The sequence below is a fragment of the Tiliqua scincoides genome, chromosome 4 (genome assembly GCF_035046505.1).
Source record: "Tiliqua scincoides isolate rTilSci1 chromosome 4, rTilSci1.hap2, whole genome shotgun sequence".
In the NCBI taxonomy this organism is placed as follows: domain Eukaryota; kingdom Metazoa; phylum Chordata; class Lepidosauria; order Squamata; family Scincidae; genus Tiliqua; species Tiliqua scincoides.
This window is the reverse complement of record NC_089824.1, coordinates 57,423,303-57,448,504: the sequence shown is the minus strand read 5'-3', so window position 1 is coordinate 57,448,504 and position 25,202 is coordinate 57,423,303. Positions and strand designations below refer to the sequence as shown.

Below are 25,202 nucleotides of genomic sequence, written 5' to 3'. Positions count from 1 at the left end.
GATTTCGGTATCATCAACCACGACTCCTTCGAGATCACCTGTCTAGCTTGGCAATTGGCGGCACTGTGTAGTAGCGGTTCCACAGCCATTAGATGGTGGGGTTTCTAGAATGTGATGCTAGCTGATTTTTTTTGTCTGCGCTGTAGCATTGAAGCTACAGAGCATTGCAGGGCTTTGGTTGTACTTCATTGTCATCTAGGCAGCTGTCAAAGGACAGAACATAACAAAATATCAATCGATGACCAACTTATAAAAACAATAATAAATATAAAACAGGAAGCAATGCAGAAAACAACCCAAGAGACCAGAAGTGAGAAGCCTGACATGTTGGCATTATTAGCTAGGCCTGTTGGTGTCCCAGTTCCCTGGTAATCAGACTACCTAGAAATAGAAGTTGGTTTTTTTCCTTCTCAACTGTTTCCTAGATTAAAGACTGTCTATTCTGATGCAGGGATTTTTCCTGCAGTAAACGCCATTAATTTTGTCTCATCATAGACCTAAGGGAGCATCTGTCTATACTTGGCTATATTAGCCTTTGCTTGGAGAGCTTCCCACCTAACCCAACTTATATTTATTGAGGAACTGTTTAGATATTATAGCAGCAGCATGGGTAGGATCAGCTTCTCAAGTCTATCTTTTCTGATTCTGATAATCTTGACTGAGCAGCAATTGCAAGGTGAAGGAGCCCCATGAACACCCTGCTCCACCTGGTGTAAGCATGACTTTTCCCCATTCTCTTTGTGTAATAGCTAATGTGGCAATGAAGATACACCTATCATGAACAGGAAAAGTTCCAGATTTTCTTCATGAACCCCAGTAAGTCCACTGTTGCACATTGGTGGGAGATAATCATTGCCTTCCCCATGCCACTAGAAGGCAGCTGCTGCTCCACGCCATCCTGTTCCAGCTGCTGAAAATATAGAGGGTGTGACCAGATATGAGAAAAGGGAGTTGAGTGGTCACTCTTAACAGACCAGCTTTTCATTTGTTCCTTTTGTCATTTGTTGGGTCCCATTTCCACTCTCTGGCTTTTCAAACACTGATTGGATGGCTGAAAGTAGAGATGGGCAGGAGGAGGAGCAACATGGCAGAACAGCAAAAGGTCAAGATTGTTTGCCGTTAAGGTGGCAACACCTGTAATATTAAGAAAAGAGGGAGGCATCCTACAGCACTAAATAAGAAAGGGTAGGGGTGGCACCTCACTTCCAGACTCAGGCACCACAGTGTGTTGGGCTGGGGACAATCAAATGATCATGGACCAAATTACTAACCTGAACAGAGAAGGAAGAGTATCTGATAATTTCAATGTAATGTGGCAATGTATTATAAAGTTAGGGCAGATTACAGGAATGCACGTAATTTTATCAATGTGGAAACTCTGGGAACAGACTTGAGAGAAGGCACAATATCACAGCCCAACTTCCCCACCAAGATCAGCAGAGAGTGGGAAGAAGCATCCAGTATGAAGAGTCACTAAGAGGCCAGAAGTTGATGGCTGGAAGTCAGTTTGAATGTCTGATAAAAGGGACATTGTGTCTGCATATATTGGCGCTGAGATCCTAAGTGGCTGTTGTTTTATAGATATCTATCAGTGATGTCCTGTACATAGCAATGAAATGACAAAATTGGCTGGCCCAGGTTGCAAGTCTTTTCTGGTTTAGCCAATTTTACTCCTGTGGGAAAATTTGGAAAGAAAAAAGATGAATGGTCTTGAATGTGCTGTGAACTGCATGCACAGTCAGAGAAAATGGATTTAAACATATGTCTAAATTGGTAGGCTATTGAAATTAGGGCCAGACAGTTTAACCTTATTTTGTTTTTGTTTAGAGATCAATATGCACTGCAGATATGTATCCATATATACATATGGATATATACTTTAGATATAGATAGATATTTATATATATATATATATCTTTATATATAAACTTTAGATATAGGCTGATGGGTTCTGAGCTGTCTGTGACAGATCAGGAGAAAGATCTTGGGGTGGTGGTGCTCAGGTCGATGAAAGTGTCGACCCAATGTGCGGCGGCAGTGAAGAAGGCCAATTCTATGCTTGGGATCATTAGGAAGGGTATTGAGAACAAAACGGCTAGTATTATAATGCCGTTGTACAAATCTATGGTAAGGCCACACCTGGAGTATTGTGTCCAGTTCTGGTCGCCGCATCTCAAAAAAGACATAGTGGAAATGGAAAAGGTGCAAAAGAGAGCGACTAAGATGATTACGGGGCTGGGGCACCTTCCTTATGAGGAAAGGCTACGGCGTTTGGGCCTCTTCAGCCTAGAAAAGAGACGCTTGAGGGGGGACATGATTGAGACATACAAAATTATGCAGGGAATGGACAGAGTGGATAAGGAGATGCTCTTTACACTCTCACATAATACCAGAACCAGGGGACATCCACTAAAATTGAGTGTTGGGCGGGTTAGGACAGACAGAAGAAAATATTTCTTTACTCAGCGTGTGGTCGGTCTGTGGAACTCCTTGCCACAGGATGTGGTGCTGGCGTCTAGCCTAGACGCCTTTAAAAAGGGATTGGACAAGTTTCTGGAGGAAAAATCCATTATGGGGTACAAGCCATGATGTGTATGCGGAACCTCCTGATTTTAGAAATGGGTTATGTCAGAATGCCAGATGCAGGGGAGGGCACCAGGATGAGGTCTCTTGTTATCTGGTGTGCTCCCTGGGGCATTTGGTGGGCCGCTGTGAGATACAGGAAGCTGGACTAGAAGGGCCTGTGGCCTGATCCAGTGGGGCTGTTCTTATGTTCTTATGTTCTTATGTATACCCATATGGCTATACATGCATGCACCACTTACATACTCGGAAAATGAAGGACTTTAAAAATTGAGTATGTGAGGAGTGTGTTTCTGATAACTGCATATTAATAGTGGATTTGCACACATCTGGATAGATAGATATCCTTTCTAGTACTTTAAGCAATAACTAAAAATTATCTGAGCAAAAGGGTGGGGAAAGTGTTTTACTTGGCAAATGAATGGTGTCATGGGCACAGAACTTTCTGTTCTTTGTGACATTGATGACTTTTGTAAGCAATAATTGCTGGTTATTGTGCAAAAGGCAAAGTTTGGGGAATCATGGTCCTTGTTACAAATAGCATGCTGAGATAAGGCCTAAGCATTCATCTCCAATCATAACTTCTGTATTAACCATTTGAAGCCACTAAACTCAAAGCTATTAGTACTGCCCACATCCTGGGCAGTCCATTCTTTAAGAAGTAAAAGAGATAATTAGGTTTCACTAGCATTCCAGATATTTAAAGTTCATTGTATTATTGCATTCTTATAAATTGCCCTGAGGTATATTACACTATTACATGTATCATGGATTGCTAGAACAAAACAGCTCATCAAAATGCCACTTAAGGCACAATCCTAACCAGGTCTACTCAGAAGTAAGTCCTATTTTGTTCAATGGGGCTTTCTCTCAGGAAAATGTGGTTAGGATTGCAACCTTAAACATCTTAAGGGTGTCCAGATCCAATGGAGGGCAGAGTGCCTATCCCTTTAACCATTGTAGAGAAGAGGGAATTTTGGCAGGTGCAGCTCAACATGGAAAGGTTTAAAAAGCTGCACCTGCCAAAATTCCCTCTTCTCTACAATGGTTAAAGGGATAGGCACTCTGCCCTCCATTGGATCTGGTCACCCTGAATTCTTGTTCCACAAATTTTGATCCGGCCTTGGTGGCCGGATCCCAAAGGATCTCCTCTATGGAGAACTTGTGCAAGGAAAGCGCCCTACAGGTAGACCACAGCTGCGATACAAGGACATCTGCAAGAGGGATCTGAAGGCCTTAGGAGTGGACCTCAACAAGTGGGAAACCCTGGCCTCTGAGCAGCCCGCTTGGAGGCAGGCTGTGCAGCATGGCCTTTCCCAGTTTGAAGAGACACTTGGCCAACAGTCTGAGGCTAAGAGGCAAAGAAGGAAGGCCCATAGCCAGGGAGACAGACCAGGGACAGACTGCTCTTGCTCCCAGTGTGGAAGGGATTGTCACTCCCGAATCTGCCTTTTCAGCCACGCTAGACGCTGTTCCAGAACCACCTTTCAGAGCGCGATACCATAGTCTTTCTAGACTGAAGGTTGCCAACAACAAGGTGGCTGTGTGCTCCACTTGCCCCCTCATCCCAAGGAAGAGAGTTCTGCATCTTCCTAAAAGGAGAAGGACATGGCTTGCCAAATCACCAGGACAGTCAAGTGTCCTCTGAGCATCCATCTTTAACTCAAACTTAAATACATCCTGACCAAGGCACCTAAAACACAAGCAATTGGCTATGCCGTTCTTCTCTCCCTTGATTGGGGCCCTTGGTTCTTTAATTCAGGGGGAAGTCCTATGAACCTGAGGGGATCAAAGGGTGGGGTGAGAAAATTATAATGTCTGGATGGCCAAATCAGGGTATCAAGTGCCATAATCTCTAGCTAGTCCAGTGATTCTCAAACTTTTAGCACTGGGACCCACTTTTGAGAATGTCAGTCTGTCCAGGGCCCATCGGAAGTGATGTTATTAGCCCAAAAGTGATGTCATGGCTGGAAGTGACATCATGAAGCAGAAAGTGCTTGTCTGAGAATGCAGCAAGTACTGAAATTAACTGTAGCAAGCACTAAAATTGTGGCATTTTCCCTAGATAAGCAGGCTATAAATAAGTAAATTAAAATGGATAATTAGAAATAATTAAAGTAAAACAAATAATTAAATAAGGGGAGATGAAATGGGAAAACCAGCCCTGTTCTACCAATTCTCTCTGTAGCCTGCCTCCAAAAACCTCAAACCCCCCCCCCCAATAAAAACACCATAAGCTTGTTCAGCCCTACCCAATGCCCAGTTCAATTTAAGTTCTTCTATTTAAGCCAATTCAGTGCAATTTGGGACAAAATCCATTTTAAATCCAGTTTTTTCTTTGTTTTGGCTGGATTGAGATTCAAAGCTTCCTTCTAAATAACATTAAAAACCCAGAATGATGAGAAGAAATGAGACTCCATGGGGGGGGGGGGGATTTGTAAAAGAAAACCAATCAAGCAGTGGTTCCAAACCTATTAGTACTGAAACCCACTTTTTAAAATTAAACACTATCAGGACCCACCTAGCTTTACAAAACTAAAATGAAAAACAGTCTTATTAACTCAAGCCTCTTTTTACTATACTATGGTGTGTGCAGCTGCCTTCTGGAGCCCTCGTTGAACTCCGTGTGCATAGGATCAGGACCATTCTAATATCCTTGTGCTCCTCTGTGTCTGAACTTCCAAAGGAGCCAAGACACGTGGGCTTACTTATGAGTAAACGCAAACACCTTGGCTTGGTTTCGCTTTCCATAGGGCTCAATACATTCATCAGTTTTGAGGGAGGGACTTCCTTCTTGGGTGTTTTTGGGGGGCTGCGTTTATTGGATTGGGACCGTTCTGGTGGCATTAGATTCCTCTCAGCCTGCTCTTTGCAAAGTATCAAGGCACAATTGTCTCCTTGCACACGATATCGCTTAATTTCACTTTCCTTAATGTTCAATGCATTTTATTCATCTGCTATCAGCTTGTTAGCTGCAGCTTTGCGACCCACCCACAATCAGGTCACAACCCACAGTTTGAAAGCACTGCTCTAGTCCCTATGCAACCTCAGTTTGGGAAGCCACCAGTCTAAGGGAGTTCCTCTCACCACCTGCTGGGGGGCCTCTCCTCTGGGGGTCCAAATGGCTGGTCCTCACCCTTCTGAGGTATATGGAGGCTGGCTAGCTGCTACCTTCTGCCCTGTCAGCCTCTTCTTCTTTATCCCTTCCGGATCCTCTCTCTTTCCTCATCCTTTTCTCTCATTACTTGGTTCTTTCCAGTCTCTTCTTCCTTCCCTTAGCTCACTACAGTTGGCCTCTTCTTCCTTTCTGTCTTCCTCCTCCTCTACTCCCACTCCCAACTGTTGCTTCAACCCTCCATTTCTGTATTCCCTTTCTTTTCTTGCCTTCCCCCAGCTGCTGCAGCTGCCAACTTATGCACAGGTTCGCCACCAAGCATGTCATCACTAGTTTACATGTTTGCCAGTGATTTTGTCATCACCAAGAATCTCCTCAGAAGGTTCTCATGGGCCGGGCTCACAACTTGGACTTTAAGGAATACCGGCTGTTGTGCCATTGCGGGTTATCCAAACAGATAAATAAAGAAGTCTGGTTGGACCAGCTGGTTCACTCTCTGTCCTGGAACAAGTAGGCCAGCAACCTTGCTGAGTAACAGCTGGGCTCACACTGGGCTCTGAAAGCAGGCTGGCTAGAGACTTCCCTTACGGTCTGCATGATATCTTCACCTGTAAATCACTGTTAAAATCTTAAAAGGTAAAACTAAACATGGTTACGTAAGTTTAAAATAGGTTGCCTTGAATAATTTTGTATGTGCTGCAGAATATCTGTGTATGTAGCAATATAACTACAAATTGTGATCACCACGTGTGCTCATGGAGATGACTGTATCTTGAGTTAAAATGCTCAGGCAGAGTTCGCCTCGCATTTGCACATATTACATAAAGATTATCCTGCAGGAGGTGCAGGGCCCAATCCTGACCCTTGTGCGCCAGCTCAGCGCCATCACACAGTATCACAAATGTGCCATAAGGCACACCTGTGACATGTACCGCCCAGCCAACATGGATGCTGGTTTGGCGCAAGCCTGCACTGAGCCAATGTCAGGTGGAGGACAGGTGACCGCCATCCAGCGCCAGACGGCGGGGAGATAAGTGGGGGCGGGAGAAGTGTTCTGGGGTGGAGGACAGGGGGAAGGTGTGACAGTGGAAGAAGCAGGGCGGGAGGGGGGTGGGACCAGTGGAGTTCAGCTCCGCCAGATCAGGAGTCCCGCGTCAGGCCTCTTGAACCAACACAGGATTCCGTTACTCTGCGTGGCTAAATAGCTGGTGCAGAGGGCCTAGGAGAGGGGGGTCAAGGGGGTAATTTGTATCCAGGCCCAGGATCAAAAGGGGGACCCCGGAGCCAAAGGAGGGGCCCAGAAAAGTCCTGAGATCTAACATTTTCCGATCCACTTAGACTTGTTGCCTGCACGAGATGCTGCGGACACGAAGGGAAATGAGCTTTCTTTCACCAGTGAGGCAGGAAAAGAACCAGCGTTTATTCAGGCATTTGCAAATTGGGGGGGGGGAGTTGCCTCTAAACAGCAGGGCAGCAACAGCCCAACAAGCCCTTGCCTGAGTACACTTTCGTGCATTCTCTGTCATGCAGGCAGTTCTTCTGTTCTTCTTCCTTTGGTCTTTACCTTGGGTGCCTGCTCACAGCTGGCCTTCCGGTTTCCGCTCAGCATCTTCTGCAGACATTTATATCAAGGGCAGCAGGATGCTGATGCATTTTCCTAGTTATTTGGTAACACTGGCAAGCCTTATACGCTGGGCCGAGGAATGCAGGCATGACCCTCCTTAACGCACTGTCCAGCCCAGGGCAAAACTGGCCTGCTACAAGAGCTCTTTGGCTTACCATGAAGGAGAGTAGAGGAGCTCAGGGATGCAGCTGCTGGACTACAACTGCTGCAGAAGCCAGTTTTAGTCCACACAGGACACTTTCCATTCTAGGGGGAGCCTAAATATGATGATGATGCTGATTTTCTGCAATTATTTTCTACATTTAAAAGATTTTAGAGAGACTTAGGAGTGTGTCTGGTTTTCAATATTACTATATCTCGCTGCTGCTGATGCATAGGTAGGTGGACCTGGACTCCAAAGACTTTCCAGCTGTCTCCACTCTCTCCTGCCCAAAAGAAACTTTGTACCCCCTGAGAAAATTCCTCTCAGAGGCCCTGCTGGTGCAGAGTCAAATAACCCCACTGCAGGGCTACTTTCCTTATGCAGGGGAAGGGGACAAAGGTCCCCTCTCCCCCAGGAACCGCTGGAGGCTGCTTGGTGCATTCAGGATGCTGCGCAGCCATTTTGGCACTGTGGCAGCCCGAAGCGCTGGGCAGCTCAGGATTGGGCTGGCAGTAGAGAACAATGCTCATGCGTTCACTTGTGTCTTCTTAAATTTTTAGCTAACATAAGTTAAGTCACCTGTTCTGACAGCACTCATGTACACATGCCTAAATATGTTTCTTCAAGCAACTTTAACACATTTCTATATAGTTAAAAGATGAATAAAGTGTTAGCAATAAACATACATGATGCTCTTTTTAGTTTGTGGAATGTGATATATTGATGATAAAATACCATAGCAAGAGCAAGTCACCAACTGAATGCTGTTGTAGTGGTATGTGGAGCACCCATAAGAATTGCTAAGAAAGCCCAAATTGCTTGGGTTTGAAGAACTGCACTGAGCCATCATTAAGCATTGTACTTCAGTTGTGTAATTTCATTTCATTAAGTATTTGCATACCAGTAGAAAGCTCCAGTTACAAGTCTCCCGTTGTGAGTGATGGCCAACCACTCCCCTCCTCTCCCACCCCACCAGTGTTTACTTCCAAACTCACCCACATTTGCCATGGCAAAGCCCAAAAGAAGCTTTCAGGGTTCTCAGCTGCAATAAACCATAACAAAATTGAGATGAATAATGAACTTATTATGCCATAAGGAGAGCCTGTTTGCTTTTTCGCCTTACAAGGTAAGCGCATAGCAATTATATGGAAAAGGAAATCTTACAGCACAAGAAGCCATTTTTAGAACAAGTTGCAATATATTCACATTTCATCTAGCATGGGAATGTATTAAGAGTTCTCTTGCAGTAAAGATCACCAACTTTCTTTTATCATATTTTATTTTTTATTTTATTTGTTTGCTTTATTTAAATATCTTTTCTAAAAAGTCAATGATAAAGGAGTGCTTCAGTAATGTTTTTAGTTAGCTCTATAGCTAACAAATTGATTTTGTCAGCAGATCAAAGTGAATTAGAAGAAGATGAGATCATACTTTATTTTATTAAGGCATTGATCACTGACAGTATTTCCATTATTGCATGTTTTGTCTGTTGCGTGTAGCAGGAAACCTAGTAGACAACATTTGAGCAAACACTAAGGAATTTCCTTCATAAGATTTTCGTACTTATATATTATAGATCTTAGATTATAGAACTTTTAGTTCATGTATGTAATAGAAAGGAATTTTCTGTAGCTGACATAATTTCTTTTTTTAATGAAGGTGAACTGTCTAATTAACACTTCGGTTTAATTAAACTCTGCACTAGCACATAAATCCTGCATTGAATTAAAAAATCACTACAAGACAATTGCACATCAATTTCCATTAATGAGCTCTTGGAAAAACTGTTTAGTCTCAACACAACTTGTCAGTTGTGGTAAAATATTAAAATGACATTAAATACAGTGATCAAAAATGATATTTTAATAAAATTGGCACTATCAGTCACTAAAATAGAGATTTGTGTACATTTCTTTCCCCTCTCTTAACTTTCTAATCTTTATTACTCTCAGAAACAATTTAGCCATTTTGTAATATAGGGTGATTTAATTTTATTCATACTGTAAAATGTTATTAACAATTGGGAAAATATATCTCTGTAGTATTATAGTTTTAACTGTCTGAAACAAGAGTTGCATTGATACTGTTTCCTATTTGTCACCTAGGCAGCAGTCAGTATTTGTATTAACATGCCTAGTAGGTTGCTGCCTTATCAGAATCAGAACACACCAGGGGGTCTTACTCAAAGACCAGAGCCAGGACTACCTGGCAACAACAAGCTTTAATGTTAGGAGTGCAGGGTGAGGTAAGAAGACACCTCTATGGCTGGCATATGGTAGACTGTCATAGAAGGATCAATATTCTATAATAAGCAAACAACTTGAATTCAGTGTGTGTTGGGGGATGGATAGTGGTCCCTGCACAGCCCTTCCTAATATTTTAAAGGGCTGTTTTCAAAGGAATCTATAAAACTTACAAACATAAGGACCATTCTTCATTAAATGTCCATTAAAATGTGTCTGGGGACTTGAGCCAGGTTCATGCAATGTAGAGTCTGGCGATTCCTGATTATCAACTGATGATCGAGATGCAGGAACCCCAGCTTTAAGGTACTTTGGTCTGGGGAGTCTCTTACATTTTTCATCCTAATCAAGCCAGCATTAACCCTCTGAAGTTATTTGCTTCTTATGTGCTGGGCCTGTGTCCTACCTGCATCCACACCTGTTTTTTCTAGTCTATTGTGAATGAATGTGTTTTGGGCCCTAGTAGTAGACCATATGGAATACTTTCCCCACTGACAGTTGCTTTGATAATTTCCCCCCAGGATTTTCTCACCAGGCTCAAACCATCAGCTATTCTTCCCTTGTTCTGTCCCCTCCTAACTTTGCAACTTGCAAATCTGCTTCAGGTGGACTCTGTATACATATTGTATACACACCTTTATGTTGTACACAAGGTCAACAAGAGGTCAGCATATTGAGTTGGATTATGAGAAAGGAAGTTCCACTTTCTATGAATCTCTAGGAACAGAGTGCTGCTTTTTCAGAGTGCTACTGTTAAGTTGAAATTGTATTTTTATTTTTTTAAGATTTTGTGGCTTTACGTGTTTCTTATGGCATGACTTTTATATCTTGGGGTGTTTGAAAGTGAAAAGGTGATGCATACCAGTTTAAGTAGAAAAATAGTGTAGATTAGCACACCCACTGCAGTTGTGTGTAAACATTAAGTGAAAGGCATGTCTATGAAAATGGGAAGAAGATCCTGGAAATGAATGAAGTGGCATTTTGATGACAATCATGTGGTTAAATTTAACTTCTATGCTGAAAAGATTGTTTGATAAATGATAACTGTTAGGATAGTGTAATGTGGGTATCTCTTCCTTCTCTCCCCATGGGGGCAGTTCTGCCGCCAAGGGGTTGTGCCATAACATGGTAGGTATCCCAGGCTATACTGTCCAAGCTGAAGACTGAGATGCTGCTTTCTTTTCTGTCATTAATAGTGCAGAAGAGAGAAGGAGAGAGTGGTAACAACAACAGAAAACAAGACAGGATTCCCTAGCCCTGATATGTGTCTTCACCTTTGCTTATGCCCCTCTCTACTGCCCCCTTCTACAGCCTACTACTGAAAGGCTCAATGCCCCCAGTGGGGCAAGGGTCTGTGGGGAACCCAAAATGCCCAGCCTACTTTTCACTGTAGGAGCAGGAAGGGATCACCCTAGGCACAGTCCCCCTAGTTGGAGAGCAGGGGCTCCTTTACAGTGTGCTTCTGGCCCTGGAAGGGCCAGCCATGCTTCACCAAACCGTCCTGGTGGATTACAGCCGGGAGGGTCCTTGGGAGTCTCTTCTCCTCCTTCTCCCCTGTGACACAATCCTTAAGGTCACCTTTCCCCCACAAGCCATTTGCCTTTGCATCTCCCTTTTTGCCCTCCTCAGCCTGGCTCCCGCACTTGCCCTTCATCTTGTTTCTCATTCTGCCTCTTTCTCCTCTCCACCTCTTTCGCTATCTCTCTCCACAGTTCTTTCATCTATTCCTCCTTTTCTCTTTCAACCATGCTCTTCTTCTCCCCTGCTTCCTCTCAGTTTTCCCCCTGCATCCAGCTTCCTCATTCCATCATCTTCCCCACCCACCCTGCATCCCACCTGCAGGCTTTTTATTGGCTGATACCAACCAATCAACCTTCCACTGGGTAAAGTGCTGGCAGCTTGAGTCTCACCAACTTCTCTGCCTCTGCTTCTCCAATACAGCTAGTTGGTGCTTGGTGGTGATATCACCACCGAGCACCACAGCATTTCATGTTGTTGGTGCCTTGCAACTTCTGCTCATGCTTCTAAGGTGTGAGTTGCAGCTCATAGATAGTTATAACATACTGAGAGACCTACAGGACCTTGTCATACAACTAGGCATATATATATATATATATATATATATATATATATAAAATTTATGCCTAATAAAGGTTTTGTTGACTGTTGTTGTTGTTATATATAAATAATAATCAGTTAAACTAAATAATATATATAAGTTTAATATATTTAAATAATATAAATCTAGAATGTAGAACATTCTAGAACATTGGGTCCTCGCAGGTCTTGAGAGGATAAAACTGGTCCAAAGTTATATTAATGATCTTGAAAGCTGTGTTTCCTGGCAAAGGGAAAGTACATTACCTCTTCAATCCCATGCATGCCTGCTCAGCTGTAAGTTCCACCGAGTTAAAAGGATTTACTCTCAGTTAAGTGGGAATATAGGACTACAGTCTAATATCCCAATCCTATCCTGGCCAACCTACCCAGTGCAGGGCTGCTGATGCTGTGTCCACTGCTTCTTTCTTACAGGCCTGCTGGGGACCAGGCTGGCTGAAAGTAAGTAAACTTTTATGTACCTCTCTGGCCGCTGCCTGGTCCCCTCTTTTGCTGGCATAGATCTAAAAAGTGGCAGAGGGCATGTCTGGGCTGGGATGAGGGTACAGGATTTTGTGTCTGCCGCTACCAATGAGGTCCGCCCCCACCGCCAGTAGACACCTGCTGCCAGAGTGCAGCCTTCCTGATTTTGCATTGGTGACAGCGCTTCACATACCAAAGAAGAGGCTGCTGCAATGGTGGGCTGCAAACACTGGCAAACATTGAGATCTGCCAGAGTACCACATGGTAACACTTGGGCTGTAAGTCTTGGTCAGTCTGCCTGGACATATTGTATAGTCAATCCTATAGAGCAGAGGTGCCCAAATCCTGGCCCGGGGGCCACTTGCGGCCCTCGGGGCCTCCCAATCTGGCCTGCGGGGAGCCTCCAGTCTCCAAAGAGCCTCTGGCCCTCCACAGACTTTCTGGAGCCCATGCTAGCCTGAAGCAATTGCTATCAGCATAGGGCAACTGGTTAAGCTCCACTGCTTGCTGTTTCACGTCTGTGATGCAGCAGTGGCAGTGATGGAAAGGCCAGACTTGCTTTGTGTAAGGCCTTTTATAGGCCTTGAACTATTGCAAGATCGTTACTCATTCATATAAGTTCCATCTCTAATATATTCATTTATGTAAATTTATATAAATTTATTCAAATTTGAAATGTAAATTAATTCTTTTTTCCCCAGCCCCTGACACAGTGGCAGAGAGATGATGTGGCCCTCCTGCCAAAACGTTTGGACACCCCTGCTACAGAAAGAGAAATTCATTTTATTTTGTGAGCAAAGCATTTCCTTACATACATACAACTAAAATTAGCTTCCATAAATTACCAAAAAGGCAGCAAGGGTTATCAATGGTGGGTTTTCTATGAACATAGATTCTCTGTTCCTTGCTGGGAGATAGACATCTGTGGGGTTTTCTATGGATATAAATTCTCTGTTCCTTGCTGGGAGGTGGGCATCTGTGGGATTTAGGTAGGTTAAATGACCACTCGTTTTAACACACACACAGCAAGGTAATCGATGAAGCCCCTTCTTCATGTTCCTTTTCTAGGTTCTGATGATGATGATGTGGGATGGTGCTTTTTTTATAGGTAACAAATAAAGATGGTACTCAATCCTGACTTGATACTCTATTCGTTTTTAGACATTCAACGATGGCAAAAGTTCTGTTTCAGAGTGTGTTTGGAGTCAGTTGAGTTATAGATTTGTGTTATGTCCTGATACTTTTGTTGAATTTTTCAGTGTTATTGTTTAATTTTTTGCAACCTCTTTGTAGCTTACATTTTATAAGTAAACGGTTTAAATGCACCATAAACATCCAGACCTTTTTCCTCATAAGAGAATAGCTTTATGCAGGCTAGGCTACCCCATTCTTTGCTTGCAGGAATTGCACCATGATTGCAGTGAGGATTCCCAGGGTGCAGGGTGCATGCAGAGCATTTCCGGCACTCTGAAAAGGAAGGAACTTGGCAACCATTGCTCTATCAGTACATTCAGGACCACAAAGCCTCCAATCATGGTTTTTTCTTGCTTATGCAACTAACTTTGATTTTTGAACAAACAAATTAATTTGTAAATTGATAATAAGAAGAATATTGAGAATGCATTTTGCTTCTATTATAGGTTCCTCAAGATGAATGGTCTGGGTATACTCCATGCAGCAAGGATGATGAGATCCCATGCCGGCGAATGCGCAGCGGTAGTTATATCAAAGCCATGGGAGATGATGACAGTGGGGACTCCGACACCCAAAGCCCAAAGCCATCTCCAAAGATTGCTGCACGAAGGGAGAGCTATCTCAAGGCCACCCAGCCATCACTTACAGAACTCACCACTCTCAAGTAAGAAATTGTTAGAATTAACCATTATTATAAGGAATGAAATTTCAATTACGACCAGATCGTAAGATTTCTGAACTAGCAAACATGGTCTTGGAATTCTATAGGAGTGCAATACAGAAGGTATTGAATGCCATGTTGAAAACGGTGATGTTGCATCTGACCCGCATGAGAAAAATATACATTTAAGAATGGGGTTTAATCTCCTTACTGATGTGTGTATGGGGGAGATGATCTCTGCCACACTCTGGTTTCCTTCTCCATGTATATTTATCCAAGCAGCACTCAACATAAGGATGTGAAATTAGCCCTAATCTTGTTTGTTGCAGCCCTGTACCAGCAAATTATTTCACTATGCATTGGGGAGATGACATGAATGCAGGGATGTGCTGATAGCTTTGTAGTTTCAAACCATGGCTCCCTGATGAATCACATGGATGATTCTTGTGTGTGTGTTGCAGTGATGCTTTATATTTTTTGGTGTACACTGAAAATCTCTTGCGTCAAACCAGAAATTGTAATGTGTGAAGTGGCCCCCACATGCGGAATGTATGCATAAGCACTTTTTTTAAAATAGTGCTATACTGTTAACCCTAGTGCCAGATATTTTAAGAACATAAGAACAGACCCACTGGATCAGGCCATAGGCCCATCTAGTCTAGCTTCCTGTATCTCACAATGGCCCACCAAATGCCCCCAGGGAGCACACCAGATAACAAGAGACCTGCATCCTGGTGCCCTCCCTTGCATCTGGCATTCTGACAGCCCATTTCTAAAATCAGGAGGCTGCACATACACATCATGGCTTGTAACCCGTAATGGATTTTTCCTCCAGAAACTTGTCCAATCCCCTTTTAAAGGCATCCAGGCCAGATGCCGTCACCACATCCTGTGGCAAGGAGTTCCACAGACTGACCACACGCTGAGTAAAGAAATATTTTCTTTTGTCTATCCTAACTCTCCCAACACTCATTTTAGTGGATGTCCCCTGGTTCTGGTGTTATGTGAGAGTGTAAAGAGCATCACTCTATCCACTTTATCCTTCCCATGCTTAATTTTGTATGTCTCAATCATGTCCCCCCTCAGGCATCTCTTTTCTAGGCTGAAGAGGCCCAAACGCCGTAGCCTTTCCTCATAAGGAGGGTGTCCCAGCCCAGTAATCATCTTAGTTGCTCCCTTTTGCACCTTTTCCATTTCCACTATGTCCTTTTTGAGATGTGGCAACCAGAACTGGACACAATACTCCAAGTGTGGCCTTACCATCGATTTGTACAACGGCATTATAATATTAGCCGTTTTGTTCTCAATAACTTTTCTAATGGTCCCAAGCATAGAATTGGCCTTCTTTACTGCCGCCACACATTGGGTTGACACTTTCATTGACATGTCCACCACCCCAAGATCTCTCTCCTGATCTGTCACAGGCAGCTCAGAACCCATTAGCCTATATGTGAAGTTTTGGGTTTTTGCCCCAATGTGCGTGACTTTACACTTACTTACATTGAAACGCATCTGCCATTTTGCTGCCCATTCTGCCAGTCTGGAGAGATCCTTCTGGAGCTCCTCACAATCACGTCTGGTCTTCACCACTCAGAAAAGTTTGGTGTCGTCTGCAAACTTAGCCATCTCACTGCTCAACCCTGTCTCCAGGTCATTTATGAAGAGGTTGAAAAGCACCTGTCCCAGGACCAATCCTTGGGGCACACCGCTTTTCACCTCTCTCCATTGTGAAAATTGCCCATTGACACCCACTCTCTGTTTCCTGGTCTTCAACCAGGTCTCAATCCAGGAGAGGACCTGCCCTCTAATTCCCTGACTGTGGAGTTTTTTCAGTAGCCTTTGGTGAGGGACCATGTCAAATGCCTTCTGAAAGTCCAGATATATAATGTCCATGGGTTCTCCCGCATCCACATGCCCGTTGACCTTTTCAAAGAATTCTAAAAGGTTTGTGAGGCAAGACTTGCCCTTACAGAAGCTATGCTGATTCTCCCTCAGCAAGGCCTGTTCGTCTATGTGTTTTGAGATTCTATCTTTTGAGGCATTCCACCATCTTTTGAAAAGATCAGTTACCATTGCTGTATAGCAGTGACATGCAGTGAGATCCAGACCAGGGGACGCAACACACAGTCACTCTCCCCCTTCGTCCCTCCTTAAGCTTAGTCTCTGTAACACATATTCTCCTCCCCCCCCCCAGAAATAAACAAAGCTCACTCTCTGCATCACACACTCTCTCCCCCCAAATCATTTTTTTTTTAATTCACCTCTTCTTTCCACACTCGGAGCTAGGGAGAGCATGTATTTCTAACCTTCAGTCTATATATTTCATCAACTTTCACCTAACAGAGCATGTGTATTACTACTGCTTTCCAGCAGCTGGCTAGTTTCACAGGTTACATTTTAGAAAGTATGCCTCCAGTTTCTGCAGTGTTTCAAAGTCTCTGTGGATGTTTCTCCAAAAACTAAAGCAGATTAGCAGCACATTTCCCAGTCATCTTTCATGGCTTTAAGTTGCCCATTGACAAAAGATGGTGGCCACCAAAAACATTGAGTTGAAAAAGTAGATGTGAACACTTGCTTTAACATCACGTTGATTCAAAAACTATTATGGTGGAAGAGTTCCTACTAATACAATATGAATGTCGCTGTTCTGTGGAATGGCGTCACACAACTGACCTAAGTTTAGGTTTAAAATGAATTCTTAAAATAAATTCTTTAATAAAATAAATTAGTAAAAATAAGTGTATTAATTTATTTTACTAATTTATTTTATTAATAAATTTATTTTTACTAATTTATTTTAAGAATTTATTTTTAATAAAATAATATATAAAATAATAAATATATGTAATATATAAAAATAATAAAATAAAATAAATTTGAAATAAGTTCTTAAAATAAATTCTTGGTTGATTAAAATACTCTTCAGTAGACATGCTCTCTTTCCTAGAAACAGTGCCAAGTACTGTATCAGTAGCCGTCAGGTTAATAAAAGTGCATTTGTGTAACCATGGAAAACCGCAGATTAAACACACTATTAAGTACACAGTGCCCAGAATGGATTTTAGTCAGATGTGCTTAAACAGAAGAAGTTCATGCTGCAGCGATGACTATGGAAGACGTTTCAGAATCATTGTACTCTATAGATGGGTTCCCTACAGGCATGCATTAATAGGCCACCACTGAGAAGATCCTGTTGAACAGCCTCACCCACACAGGGCCTCTCCTTTAATCTCTAAGGATGGTCTGGATCATACACAGCAGTGGTAGCTTATTGACAGAGCTTCCTGAAAACACCAGAGATAGATCTCAGTTCCTCAACTAAGGGCCAGTCCTGTCCACTGATACAGCTGTGCCAACGGGACATGCTCTGCATCTTGTGGTGGTGGTGCAGTCATGGAGGTCCACAAGGTAAGGGAATGTTTGTTCCCTCACCTCAAGGCTGCGTTGCTGCATCAGTTCTGGAAGGTTGGAAAGGATTGGGCCCTAAGAGTCACTGCTTTAGAAAAGTGTAACAGTTAACAGTATGATTGTAGTCCTTTTTGGATGGGGAGAATTATTATGTACTGCCCTTTGCGTACTTTTAAAATTGTTACTAATTTAGTGACAGTATAAAAGAAACCATGTTTATCTGGGGAAAGGGAAAAATGTAAATCTCATTCTATCTATCATAATCAGGGATATTTTTATCCCCTCTGATCATTAGTTTCCATAATCCCTGCTTTCCCACCCACTTACATGTTGCTGAAGTTCATTCTTTTCTGGGGAGACAGGGTTTCATTATCAGTGCTTCTTTAAATATGAGTTGCAAAAATCTTAAAAGCAGAGCTGTGCTGTGACATCTAATTGAATAAGTTTATTTTCTGGCTTCTCCTGATTTTTTTTTTTTTGTCCTACCTCACAATCTCCCTCCTACAAGCTGTTTTCCATGCCATGGTTTCCATGTGGGTACAGAACATGTTTTGAACATTGTAGTTCAACTTCTGAATAAGACACAGCTTGCTGTGATCATGAAATCCACACCTCCGCTGCTCCGCTCCCATTATCCGACTAGGAAATGAGAAGCTGTTTCTTTTTTCAGCTGGCAAAATCTGCCTGTTTTTAAAATAATTTTCAAACTACTGAAGTTGTTCTAACTGAATTCTTTCTCTGCCCAGGACTCCAAAATTGGTTGGCATAAAAAAAATTATTATTTTAAACAGAGAAACAAAACCTGTTAGCCAGTTTTAACAAAACTGTGCCCAAAACAAATGTCTAATTGCCTTGAATAAAGGAACTTCTTTATTAGTATATACAGTACCTCATTTTATGAAGGATCAGTGTAAATTATAAGGACTACTTCTGGAATATAATGTACACGCTAAACATTCAAGAGGCAGAGTTATATTTATCTATTGAGGCAAGAACTTTGTTCTACAGGCAAAGCATATATAGATAGGCACACTGAAAAGATAGAAGCCCTGTTCACCAGTTATTGAAGCCATGGATGCCATCCACATTTACAAGGAGGACAAGAATTCACCAGCACCACTAGTACAGTCCATTGCCCCATTCCCACTCTCTCTGGTGGATGCATAATTTGTCCCTTGGACAGAGCCTCTGTGAGTGTGGTGAACAGGGTACATCATACCTGGGCCCAGGATCAAAAAGGGGGCCAAGGAGCTAAAGGAGGTGGGTGGATCAGGCTCACTAAGAATGACTAATGGGAAAGGGAAGGGGCCCAAAAGAAACATTGGATCCCCTGATAAAATTCCTCTCAAGGCCTCTGCCTTGGGAGAGTTGGGTAGGGCTACAGAGCACACCAGGGCTTACCTGTGCACTCCCATTCTGCTCATAAGAGGACTTCTGCCCTCTTAAGTTTCCCTGTCTGTGTATGCCTTGTCTGTATATGTAACTGGTTGCTATCACAGAAGGACTTTTTTACGCTTCATGCTGGAGCGCTGTGTGAGAAAACTTAAAACCAAAGATGTTCTCCCGTTTGTGTAAGAAGTCATGCAACCTCTTATTTAAGTGGAAGCATGAGAATATATTGTTGTTGTATTTATTTGATTAAAAGATTTATAACTCAAATTTCAAAAAAAGTGGCAGATAAGCTGAGAAATAGATGCCTGTCAAACACCTCTGAGGACAGTATTCAATTGAGAAGTTCAATCTCGCAGCAGTGTTTGCAGTCGGGTCTTTTAATATAGATCTTAAAAGAACAGGCAGCTTCATGCAGAAGTTGACACTCTTTAAGCTATCCTGGTCCCAGGCTCTATGGGGCTTTAAGTCAAAACCAGCACCTTGGATTCTATGATTCTCTTGAATTCATATAGCACAACATTGTGCAACCTCTTGCGTGAGCTTTTGTGGGAAAGTGCCTGTGGCAAGTGTCCTTCTGCTCACTGTTCTGTGTATCCAACCCCAGATCAATGCATGCATCAGAGCTCTCTCCTTCCCCTGTTCAGCACTTTCACACACCAAACATTTTGGTGTTTGGTTGGTTTGAGTAACTCAGGCTGCAATCCTATATGCGTTTTCCTGGGGGTAAGCCCCTCTGAACACAGTGGGACTTACTTATGAGTAAACATACATAGGATTGTTCTGTCATTGTTTTAACCAGTTAGCGGGAGAGTAATGTCTGACGAGTAAGTGCTACTACCTTATTTAGCTGTGATAATTTTTATATTGTTTTATGCTAGTGGTTTTATTGCATTTTGCAATTCTGAAAGTGTTTGTTAGCCACTTTGGATGGTTTTGAAAAGGCAGGATCTAAATCCAGATAATAACCTGAATAAAATCTTGGAACATGTTTTTAATCTCCACCAATTTGGAAAATCCGGCAATGCAAAATGTGAAATAGAAGACTGGGTAAGAAACCTGTCTCCCTGGGTGTGAGATATTCTCAGAAAAGAAAGCATCAAAACATACAAAAAACTTGAAACTGGATTCAACCTAGTGACCTACCAGTGTGCCCCTATTGTTCTGGGAACATAAGGTGGTTGTTTTCTGTGCTCAGTCACTCTGTATCATATCTTGGACCTCGAGACTACCATTCTCCTCTCCTTTCCACTTTCTCTTCTACTCTATCCCCCTGTTGTTTTTGTAGTTCAGGCAGTGGGAGCAGCACAGACTGACCCATCACCAGGTCAGGAGGCAGCACTATTAGCACACAACCTCAGGTGCTGGGAATTCTGGGGATGAGGAAGGCAGAGAGGTTGCATGATGGGTGAGTGGGACTGTTCAGATCCCACTACCTTTATCTTTCTGGAAAGTGACTGGTGGGGTTGTGCAGGCATTTTGGCAGGCAGTGACTATTAGCAGAGCTGCTTGCGGCAGCTTATACAGTAGGTGGGAGCCAAACTGCAAGGCACACACTGCAAGGGCATACAATGAACACCTAGACTCAGGGGTGTGGAACATAAGGCCTGCTCAGCAGATGCAACCCACAGAAGAAGCTTTTTATCCAGACTGCATGATTGTTGGGCTCCCTCAGCACCACCATCAGTGTAAAGTGAAGCATTGGCAGAAGCTACGCTGCTGAAATGGCAACACTGGGAGAGCTCAATCATCATACAGGCCACCCTTTCAGTACTTCAGTACTTTCAGGGAAGAGGAAGACCAAGAGAGATGACAAACTGCAGATGTGCTGGAAGAACCCAATTATCATGCGGGTCATCATTTCAGCAGCACTGCTTTTGCTAAGGCATTACTTTTCAGAATGCTGATCTGCGAAGTGACACCTTGGCAGAAACAGCACTGCTAAAGGGACAGCCCATATCTTGAACTAATGATCAAGATTTGCATATTTTCTCTTCTGTTATTTGCAGCTAATGAGCTCCCAAATGTGAAAAAGTGGTGCCTGCTGGTCATCTGGTCATCTCCTACTTAATGATATCACTTTCTGCTTAATGGCATCACTTCCAGTCCTCAGCAGGCGCCATGAATGCTATTCCGCCCACTGTATGAAACAGGTCTGATGCCGTTGCCCCAACACATCATGAATTATTAGCATTCTAACAGTACTGTAAACCTGAGTCAATATTTCTTCTCTGCTCCTAAAAGTTAGATAGTGAAGTATGTCTCCATTCAAGTATGTCTCCATGGAGACATACTGCACTATCTCCTCTCCTATAAAATGCTAACATATGCAGCTATAAAGTGGTATAGAAGGAATGCAAAAAGTTTTTTAACATCCGTTGAGCTTCCAAAAAATGAGACACTGGACATTTTGATTTCTCAAGTGTTTACTTTGCTGCCTTCTTAATTGATTGACAACCCATCCTATTCTTCCCCCTCCTCCACCAATGCAGCAACATCAAAATGACTGCTGACTGCTGCATCCTGCACAGTGCAGAGTCCACACACCTGGGTTAGTGAATCTGCTTGTGCAGTTGTTTATGGACCCACAAGCAAGAGCAGATCAAATAAGGGGGCTAGGATTCAGCAGCTGCCTCATTCTGCACTCTCCCCACCCCATTTTACCTCCTACCATTCCATCCTGCCTCTTGCTCTGCCTGACCAGTATCAGTGGGTCTTTATTGATTCTCCAGCATGATGGGAAGGCTTCGGTCTTCCCACTGGCACTCTGGCAGCACGTGCTTCCACGCACTGTTGTAATGTATTTTAAGACTGTCATAAGGCAGTTAGCACTAGCAGAACCTTTGTTCTGCCAGCACTACAGCCCAATTGAAACACATTGCTATCTCTCTTCTTCGAACAAATCTGAACATAAGGGACTTCAGCACGGGCAAGAAGATTGTGTTTCTGGCATCTGGTAACTGTAGCAGCAGCACAGTACATATAGCTTCAAGAAAAGCATTTGAGTTATTATAGTACTATGATCAGGGGGATTTTTTTTTCAAAGTTTTCATGTTATCTAATTTCTGCATGAAGTACCTGTTGTACTATTTTTTTTCCAATGTCTTCTGCAGGATTTTGAACCTGCACACACACACACACATACAAGCGTCACAACTATTACCCTGACGTACCATAATACCTGGTAAAGCTATGCTTGTGGTAGGCCACAGGGTCTAGTCAACACTACCTGTAATTGGCTTTGACATATAGTATATTTACAGACCCATCCGGAATGATGCCTAAAACCTCATTTTTATTTTAATGAAACCAGATTGGCAGCCATGTTTCGCTTTGACTGTGTGCATTTGCAGCTTGACAGTGATGCACTCTGTATAAAGCATGTTTTGAGAGCTGACTACACTGTGAAAGAAGAGTCTCTCTCTCTCTCTCTCTCTCTCTCTCTCTCTCTCTCTCTCTCTGTATTGGTTGTCGGTAATAACTTTATATTGTGGTACACTTTAAAGTAACATCTGGATGCGCACACACCTATGGCTTCTCCAAGAGAGCTGTTCATCATTGCTGTTGTTAGGCTAGCGTCAAACAATATTAGAATTCAATCCCAGGATATTATACTGATAGTGCAGTCTCGGTAAAATAGGCGATTGCCTGCCAAACTCTTAATCATATCCAGGATCTTCCTGCCTTCTGTTTGACTGTATGCAATACATAAGAACTAGAATTAAGTGTAAAATAGTTTTTGGGATCCTTTGCATGTTTTGTTTCATATTTGCATTGCTAAGGAGTCAAAACGATAGCTACATTTTCTGCTAGTTTTGCTGAGACCATTTTTTCCCTTAGGCTCTTGCTTCCAATACTGCTTTTCAATTTTGCTTTTTAATATGAGCTTCAAAATGTTTGTCAAAATATGTTTAGGGCCCAGCAACATAAATAATGCAACTACATATAAATTGCTGTCACAAGAAGACCTTACGGGGAAAGCCAATATTTTAGCAGTGAGGCATTAGAGGTTGTGTCCATGTATCCCACTTCATGTTTCAAAAAAGCATGAATATCAAAGTTTAAAGAGAACAGCCTTGTTTTCTAATCTAGGGAGAACAGCATCATAAGATTTCATAAGAAACTTACTTTGATATTGTTTTGTCCAACCCAATGCTCAAATAAAATTCCAGCTCAGACTTCTGCATTGAATTGTATGCTAGGAACCAACTGGTATTAGTGGCAGAATTACTAATACCAACTACAGCTACAGCCTATTTATCTGTGTTAGTTCCGTTCCACATGATTAACAAAAAACTTGTGCTAAATTCCATAGAGTTACGTAAATACACTGCAGCCTGACACTTCCGATTGGAAGGAAACTAAGGCAGCTGATATCAATCCCCTCCCCTCCTTCACCTTTCACAGGTGGGAACCTGAGCTTGCTTGGGAGTCCTCTGAGTCCCAGGGAGCCTCCCGACAGCACTGCAGGTTCTCCTCCTCCCATTCACTGCTGCCGCTCCTGCAGCCCTCCCTGGCTGCAGCCATCATGGGAACTCCACTACCCCAGAGCATTCTGGGACTTGTAGTCTAGCTCTCTGCTCACCCTCACCTGTCTCTCCAAGGCTCAGCCAACACTCCCAGGGTTTTTAAAGCAATCCCTCTGTTGCTACTGCACCTGCCCATGTTTGTTGTGTGTGTGTGTATGTGTGTGTGAGTGAAAGAGAGAGAGAGAGATCCATCTTGCTGTATGTGTTCTGGCTACAGAGGTTTTTGGTCACCCCCTCTTCAGCCTCGGCTGGCTCAGGGGCTCCAGGAATGTTACTGTTCCTTTGCAAGGGGAGCCTCTTCCAGGGCTCCAGGGCTGTTTCCCTGCCTGGGGGAGGCGGAGCCTTTTTGCAGTGTTTTGGGCTGCCTGGAAAGGGATGGAGATGCCAGCGCAGGGCAAAGGAAGCAAAGGTGTGTGTGACTTTCAGTACCCCACCCCATTCTCCTTGAGACAAATCCGAAGATAAAAAAATCCATGGATAAATAGGCTGCACCTGTAGTTCAACTAGTGAATTCACTTCTCCAGTGATAATTCTCTCCCTTTTACTGTACAACACATACACAATATTATATAGGCCAGTATTATATTTGAGCCAAACACCTCACCTCACCTCAGCCAATCAGCCTTACACACCTCACGGGGTTGTTGTGAGCACAAAAGGAGGGGGAGGAACTATGTATACCACCCTGTGTTTCTTGGAGGAAGGGTGGTATAAAAATGTGAAACATAAGCATATTATGTCAGACCATTGCTTCATCCAGATGAGTATTGTCTCCCCTTGAGTTGCAGTTGCAACTCCAGTGTTTCAAAAGGGGTCTCTACTAGCCCTACCTGGAGAAGCTGGAATTGAACCAGAGACCTGCTGTGTGGAAAGCAGATGCTCTGTCACTTATGCACCTCAGGGCACAATCCAAAGTACACCTTATGCCAGCCCAAGGGACATACAGCCAGCCAGCCATAAAGCACGTTTGCGCCTCCATGGCTGGGAGCTGCGGTGGCAGGCAGAAGCCTCCACAGCGGCTCTCGCACTGATGCAAGCAGCAAAGTTAGGCGTGGGGCATGAGGAGGGGGTGGGAAGGGGCGTTTCTGGGTGGGGGTGGGAGGGGGGAGGGCGGCCCTGGAGGCAAGCGTGCGGGGAGCCAGGGGTGGGGCTGGGGCTGGAACCCAACAGTTAAGCCGGATCCCAGCCTCCATCCCCGGAGAGAACGGAGCGGCTTCCAGCCACTCCGTTCTCCTCAGACTTGCGCCACCTCCAGAGGTGGCGCAGATCCAAGGAGACCCATTGGGGTGCGCAGCCCTTACCCAGGGGTAAGGGGAAGAGCTTTCCCTTGCCCATGGCTGAGCCACTGCACCCAATGAACCTGCATTGGATGCAGCGCAAGCCTCCTGGCTTGCCTGCTCCAGTGCAGGTTAGGATTGCGCCCTCAGTGAGCTGTTCTCATGACAAAGAAAATAGACATTATTTATTGTGCCAAGTTTTTGCAGAAAGCACATTGGGCTATGGCAAAATCTGAGAGAGTCCTGTCCATGATCACCTTCGTGTTTACCACAATTAATAAGAGTATTGCCTATAAGACAACATGTGTGCACCTAAAGCCTGACTGGGAGATGAATACTGCTTACAGAATGAGGCTTTCTGCCCCTTCCTCCACGCTGGAGGCTCTTGCAACCCACCAAAAGCCAATCCAAAGTACGACTTCAGAAACAGCATAGGATGTGCTACAGGGGCCTAAAG

At 43.5% G+C, this 25,202-nt stretch overlaps 1 protein-coding gene across 2 annotated transcripts in view; it reads left to right on the top strand.

Annotated features, from left to right (window-relative positions):
* DLGAP1 (DLG associated protein 1) overlaps window positions 1–25,202 on the top strand; it is a 136,756-nt gene that overhangs the window by 6,104 nt on the left and 105,450 nt on the right. For both annotated transcript variants that reach the window (XM_066623635.1, XM_066623636.1), the window contains exon 2: window positions 13,928–14,145. In XM_066623635.1, the coding sequence (XP_066479732.1) occupies window positions 13,928–14,145 (218 nt within the window). The remainder of the gene's footprint in view (window positions 1–13,927; window positions 14,146–25,202) is intronic.